The sequence below is a fragment of the Tinamus guttatus genome, unplaced genomic scaffold (assembly GCF_059628265.1).
Source record: "Tinamus guttatus ecotype Peru unplaced genomic scaffold, ASM5962826v1 Tinamus_guttatus_pri_ptg000213l, whole genome shotgun sequence".
NCBI lineage: Eukaryota > Metazoa > Chordata > Aves > Tinamiformes > Tinamidae > Tinamus > Tinamus guttatus.
The window spans coordinates 10482000-10489460 of record NW_028288747.1 but is presented as its reverse complement, the minus strand read 5'-3'; the positions used below and the strand labels follow the sequence as shown (position 1 = coordinate 10489460).

Genomic DNA, 7461 nt, shown 5'->3' with positions numbered 1-7461 from the left:
TGAAACTCCTCTGTAACGCATGCATTCAAAACACTTGCTGATGTCCACAAGAACTGCATATGGCTATTGAAAATATATTAATTTATACTGAGTAAATTTATATGGTATGTCTATTTTTCTACATTGTGTGTTAAATGCATCTTTAGCATGTACTAAACACACGTTTATTTTGTCTCAATGCCTCTATGCATAACACAAGCCTTGAGAGCCTTGAAAGACTGGTCAGTGAATGAAAAAAATAATTGCACCCAATAAAAGTACTAGCAGCAAGGCTGACTACTGTGAGACAGCATTAGCCTTCTTGTGCACACTGGAGATGCACTATTTGCATGCAGCTATACATTGCACAGATGTTATCTTTCAGACAAAAGAACAGGACTTGATGGAGAAGAGGACAGACTTGTACTGTTAGGAACCTTCCAAGGGGGTCCCCATTTTTGCCTAGGGATGCAAAATCCTTCCTGTTAGGTAATGCAACACTCTCCTAAGCACAATTTCGTTTCTAGTGGGGAGAGCTGACTGTACAGTGTCATGCATGGAGTAATACACAACATTGTTTAGACACTGGGAGGTGTGCAGAGTATCTCGGATGTGGCCTAGGGTGAAACTCAAACCTCTGCCTTGCAAACCTCAGTCCCGTGAGGTGCGAACAGTCCCCAAGTCTTGCTGTGGGCAGAAGGTAAGAACTCCCACTAGGTCACAGGAAGGAGACCTAAGCTACAGAAAACAGAATCAAGCTACTCAAGTCCAAGAACTGATAAACATGGGCTGCCATAAATTATACAGTCAGAGCCCTTTGCCAAAAACAGATTTAAAAGTGAAGGGATTTTTCTACAGTTCTAGTATTTACAATTATTTGCACATATGTACATATTTATATATTTATTCATACCTGGACTGTGTGACATTGAAGGGATCATTCATAATTTACAAATAAAACATTTTAAAAATGTATAATTATACCATGAAAAACCTTTTTTTATTGCTTGCCTTCCAACCTTACGCAATTAATCACACTATTGCACACATCTCCATATAACATGGAAGATCTACTTTTATATATAAATATATATGAAAATAACAATATTTGTATTTTAATGTTCTGAATAAAGTGCTCATTGTTAAATTCCTGTTGATGAGAAAGGTTTAATGTGATGGTTTAATCAGAGGGACTTCAAGGGATACACACCTTGCCAAGGTGTCTTTCATTTGTAAGTTACGCAATATCTTTATTTTACTGATGTCAAGTCTGCCTTAACTATTAATTCTATTCATAAAATGCATTTGTGACCTTGGCATCTATACTGTCACACAAAGTACAAAACAGAATCACATTAAAAGCAAAGAAAATACAAGAAAATAAAACAGCAAATAAAAGCAGTATTTCTTTTTGTTTTCAGCACATTTCCATGTCTTAATATACTCTTTTATTTGATTTTAGAAATATTTGTACAACTTTTTAAAACTCTGAACATATCTATTTTATGCACTATACTCAAGTACTGTACAAAACTGCAATAAATGACACTATACGACTACATATGTCTCTACTAGAAGACATCATCATAAAGGTGCATCTCTTTTTTTAAAGGTCAACTAATAACTGCTAATGTATGAGTGAATCAAAATACTTTTAATTGGCCAAGTACGCTAAAAATCTAGATACAGTACACAATTATTATTTATGTCATGATTTACCAGGCCTTTTGGGGCATAAAGATAATTGCAAAGGCTCAGATGAAAAATAATTTTACTGATCAGTATTAAATGTTCATATAAAATTGAAAATGGCAGTTCCAATTTTATTTTTGTGTATATGAAATACTTGATACCTACTGATGATGCATTAACTTTTATTAAAAAAATAACATTCAAATCTTAGCAAAATCATTTGTAGTATACAAAGTTGTAAAGTTATGTCAGCGAAATGTAAAGTTGCAATTTACAAAAGCAGCAATAAAATTTATTCATATGGACAACTTCCTGAACTGAAATTAAGAATTCTTGTTTCCTTTGAAAACAATGCTTTCCGGGACAAATACAGGTAAGCCTATTAACGGCAGGAGTTGAGATAACATTAAGCAAGGAAAAACAGCGTATATTACTGATATACTTAACCCTGAAAAAATTCTGAGTGTCTTTATGAACCTGACAATAATCTGATTAAATAAAAAAAAGAAAAAGGAGAAAATTCCAGCTTTGATGAACCAGTCAACCTGGCTCAACAACACCAAACAAAGCCAAGAATGAATGCTTAAGGTTGGAAGGGACCTCTAGAGGTCATCTAGTCCAACCTCGCCCCGAAAAGAATGAGAGTTTCACTATTGGAAGTTGACTGTTACTAGAAGTTTGATTAACACTTGCTTTTCCCTAAAACCAATTGGAATAGTTTATTAACAGCTTCAGACAGGGCAGAAGTAGGAACCCAGTGGCTTTTGCCAGACAGTAGCCTCTAACACTTCTTGACCCTAACTAGTAACCAGAATGGTTGTGAGCAATAGAACTGTACAACCTCCGTACTCTGTTATGTACATGGGTACTGCTATTGTATGAAACAATTACACCTTTTTAAAAAAATCATTTTTAAATGACAGTTTCTTTCATTAAAGTAGAATTAGTTACTTTATAGAAAAATATTTTAACTTTAAATTAAAAAAATATTGTTCCTAAATAATTATGTAGGATCGTATTTTCATCTCATTTTATGGAGAAGATATAATTCTGTATATCTGAATCCTAGTTTAACAGAACTCCCCTGGGTATAACTTTTAAAGAGCTGTCTATATTTGCCATGGGTGCTATCTGTTTACAGATCCCATGAAATAACGCTGTGTCCCTCCTTTGGAGATACACAGGTAAGACATCTATATACACGCTGTACATAATGGTTCACAGATTAGCAGTTATTAGTCGTACTGTACATAGCAAACAACCTATCTGATTAGAATGATGCTTTAAGTCCTCAGTGCAATTCAGATTTTAGGTTGACGGGGCAAAGCCAAGTAAGACAGGTTCCCTGTTTAAATATGTAGCCCAGTACACTAAGTTAAAAGTACCAAATAAGACTGGAAACACTATTCTAGACATTCTGTCGATTTTGCTAACACTGTTGAATGTCTTCTTTGCTTCTTGTGGCTTTGCTTCTGGTTTTGCCTTGTTGGGTTCTGCAGTTGTAGCACTCTTGGAGATGGTTGGTAGTACCGAGTCCTTGGTAATATTTGGAGCATAGTTGGCAACAGCAACTGCATAGGCATTGTTTTTCTTAATGACAGATGCTTTCTCTTTTTTCTATTGGAAGACAGCATGAAATTAAGTATTTATTGCATGGTATATTTTCCAGATCAGACTTAATAACACATCATTTCAAATGTAGAAAAAAAATGTCTGTTAAAATAAATGCCAGGAATTGTATATTGATATATTTAAATACAGACAGACACTTTCAGGCTACCCAAAATGAAGGGAGGTGTAACATAATAATGCTCTAAAAATAAATTATACCATGATAAATAAATATAAAAATACACATATATGCAAGCATGTATGCATATATGAAAGATACATATGCATTAAATGATTTATATGTGCTAGTAAGGCGTAAGACCCCCCCCCCCACTACAGTAAAGCAGGGGAAAACAGAAGACTGTGATTTTCTTGCCCTTTTCCACTCCTGTCTGCATGACGCGTCCACAAAGACGGACACCAGTCTGGAGCCAGGGAGGGCGGGCGGGCAGCTCGGCCGGCTGGCGGCCAAACAAGCTGCTGCGGGAGACGTGGCCTGGCAGAACAGGCTGTTCAACCAGCGAGGACCCTCTTTCTTACGCTCCCTCTAGGATGAGCCGAAACTATACAGTAAGAAGTTTAATTGCCATTCCTGCTTTGTCCTGGCTGAGAACTTCATTTTGAAAACACTATCATCCTTCCTCCACGTGCAGACTAGTGAGTCATTATTTAGCTTTCCAACAGTGAACAGAAATGTTTAAATAAAAACAGAAGTTTTTTTTCTTACAACAATAATATAAAACAACAGGGGTTGTGTCCACTAATATCAAAAGATTTTTCAGGTTTAATGCTGTATAAATTCTGAGTCCAAACAGCAAATGGGCATAAGGATAATCCTTAAATAAATCTCACTACCTACTACTGTAATTATTGCTATAGGACCTCACAGGAAAATATTTGTACAGCATGACAATCCTGAGTTTTAACTTCACATCCTTGATGTAGCAATTAACCTCTTGCTTTCCCCAGACACACTTTGTTGATAATATTTACAATAAAATACTTGGTCAATTCAGCTTCTTTTTGAGGCATGACAACAAAGGGTTCTTCTCCAAGTCAGCCTGAATCTCTTAGCTGACCTTAAACTGTTAAAGGTTAAAGGACTGGTTTGCAGTACAGTTCAGTATGGCAGGAGGTAACTATTTCTTTTAATAGTGACTAAGCAAAGCAGGCTGCGGCAAGAGCGATGGCAGAATGTACTCTTGCATAGTAGGTTACCAGTAGTGAGGTTATCCATAGTTTGATTTTGTGAACACTCCCTTCAACATCAGTTCTTGAAATTTGTCCCAAGTTATAAAAGGACAATTTTAGACCAATCTCTGCAACGAGTACAAAAATATCTGCTTATTATTAACACTGATGCTTTATGGAGTACACATGAAATCTTGAGGAACACCTAATTGCTTATTTTTAAAGCCTTTTAAAAACAAGGATATTAGTCATGGTTAGCATGGATTATAGCAACATCCTTGCTGTTTCTGGAAATTGAAGTTAAACTCTCAACTTTTCCTGACAAATTTCCTGAATCAGAAAATGCTGTAACATAAAACTGAGCATAAAAGTTGTTGGTATAAAGCAGGCAAACTTGCCTCAGGTTCACCTTCATAAGAAAAAATGAGAAATGGTCATATCTGAGGGGAAGTGTGTAAAGCATATCATGGTCAGAGCTTACAATATGTATATAAAATTAAATAAAAAAGCAGTAAATATAGAGCTGAGATTTTTATGATTTTATTAACTCTTGCAAGAATGTATTTACTCTTACAGGTAGAGCAGTGACAAGGGCCAGTCACTTAAGAAAATTCATTTGGCAGTTGTATCTTGCACAGCTAGATCTTTAGTATCTTGCAGCACAGCATGATCACAATCTACAATATAATAATCCTGCCACCCTGCCAGGCTTTCTTGCTAGCTATTAGGAACATCCTCCACCTTTCTGAGAAACTTTATCAAAAAGTTATCATCACAAGACTAAGCTCCTTATTAGATGATGATACGATGGAAAAGAACAAAGTGCAGCGAAAAATTAAGAGTCCCTTTTGGAAAAATATTATTCAAGAGAGAGTTTGTATGAGTTTAAATTTTTCAACGCTTTCATGGCAGCTAGCTCACGAACATGTATGCAAGTTCCACAAAATTTTGTGAAATGCCAGAAAACAGAGAGTTTACAAACTATTATATAGCTTCACAGATTAGATAATGTAGATAAAAAGGGAAATAAACATTTCATAATGCTGAAATTTAAATGATGCAAATAAATATCTATTTTTATATGTGTGAGTATGTGTGTGTATCACAGGCAAAGGTATTTTCATATAACCAATAATACAGCTCTCCTCACTTCAAACAAAAGCAGTAGTGAATAGGGTTTGGGCAGTTATTTCTGGTGGGAGACTTTTCAAAAGATATAAATGATTTATATTTTATTGTTGTTCAAGCTTCAAGGTAGTGCTAATAGTCCAGTGAAGATGGGTATTTGCTTCTAAGTTTGCTAAATGATATTCTCAGTCCCCCTCATAAAACAATTTTTTTTGCCTTTTTTAGCCTTCATTGTATTTTCTTTTGATTTAATGCAACACATTTTTTCCATAGAAGTCAGCTTTATCAAAACAATCTAGTACAGCTGTTTTGTTAAAATAAAGGGGCTATTTCCTGAGGACTTACCTTATCATTTACTACACTTTTTCCATCCCAGGCCCATCCTCGTTTTGTGAAGTAATTTACAGTTGCAAATTCAATTAATGCAGAGAATACAAATGCATAACAAACAGCAATAAACCAATCCATAGCTGTTGCATATGCTACTTTGGGGAGTGAATTTCGAGCACTGATGCTCAGTGTTGTCATTGTCAACACCGTTGTTACTCCTGTAAGGGAAAAAAGAAAATAAAATATCAATAATTTTACTTGGATATTGAATGCTCATGAAACACAAAACAAAAAATATTCTTATTTTTTAAAATACAATAGAAAAGCTTTTCTAGCTTGGTGACAAAATGTGTATCATATTACAGCCTGCAGCTGGAGTTTCCTTTGGAGTATTTTAACACTATTTTACTGTCTCAACCTCCCTTTTTTAACTAGCTGAAGATTTTATTTACAGGAGATGGATAAATATTCTTTTTCAGAACAAACAAGATACAAAATTATTAACAATGGTATAATGGAATTACAATACTTCACAGTCATAATGAGTGACAGCAACGCTAAAGTCTCTTATAATGTCTTTTTTTTCTTGCAGTAACCTAACCACATAGATATTTCACTTAGGAATATCTGGGTATTATTGCTCACATACATCTTTTGTGTCTGGCTTTACTGCAGTGGCTACAGATCTGGCAGCCATCTTCAGTGACAGCATCACACATGTTGTCTTTTTATTAGAATAGTGATGTTTTTTGCTAATAGCTTTTGCACTAACAACTCAGTGAAATACTTCATGATATAATCAGGTTAACTTTTCATGATTTTTATTTTTGAACAGCATATTGATTTGAAATGGCCAGGTTATTATGACTATACATGATCTCCCAGAAAATAAGATCTGATGACATAGGAAGACTGTTCTGGTACTGTGGTAGGCATTTAAAACACTTTACAATACTTTACAATACTTAATAACGACTAAGTAGGAGACCATAAATTATTCTTCCCCTCAAAAAAAAGAAAAAAAAAAAGAAAAAAAGAAAAGCACATGGCAGGAAGGGAAGAGAAGAATATTTTTCTGGATCATTTACAGGAAACAGAACCCCACAGCCATAAATACAATCATCATATGTTAGGTAAACCAATCTTTTCCACCCTAAGCTAAATCACACTTGAACAAAACAAGTCCCTTTGCGACACTATTAAAAATCTCTCTAAAATGAAAAGCAATGCAAAGTGATGTACTTAGTACAGATCAACAAATCCACACTCGATTATGACAGCAAAGGAGCTTTTACAGCAGAAATGTTGCTAACAGCACATCCCAGCTTCAACAACTACAAATTCATAAAATTGTTGTAGCAGTTCCCGGGCTCTCAAGAGGAAGTAGTCATTATTTCTGAGCCAGATCGTCTACTGACAGTAATTCGTGATCTGGCTTCTGCTAGGATAGACCCAGCATTTTTTTTTTTCCTTCTCCTACATGAGAAGCATTTTTAACTACTGTCTGAAAGGGAAGAAAAGTAGCAACTA

The 7461-nt window shown here is 35.0% G+C and overlaps 1 protein-coding gene across 2 annotated transcripts in view; it reads right to left on the bottom strand.

The window, feature by feature from the left end:
• Window positions 1-2732: 2732 nt before the first annotated feature.
• Window positions 2733-7461, bottom strand: part of GABRA2 (gamma-aminobutyric acid type A receptor subunit alpha2) — a 55574-nt gene continuing 50845 nt past the window's right edge. For both annotated transcript variants that reach the window (XM_088524732.1, XM_088524733.1), the window contains exons 9-10: window positions 5947-6149; window positions 2733-3288 (exon numbers count right to left, since the gene is read on the bottom strand). In XM_088524732.1, coding sequence (XP_088380858.1) covers window positions 2980-3288; window positions 5947-6149 — 512 coding nt within the window. In that variant the 3' untranslated portion in view covers window positions 2733-2979. The remainder of the gene's footprint in view (window positions 3289-5946; window positions 6150-7461) is intronic.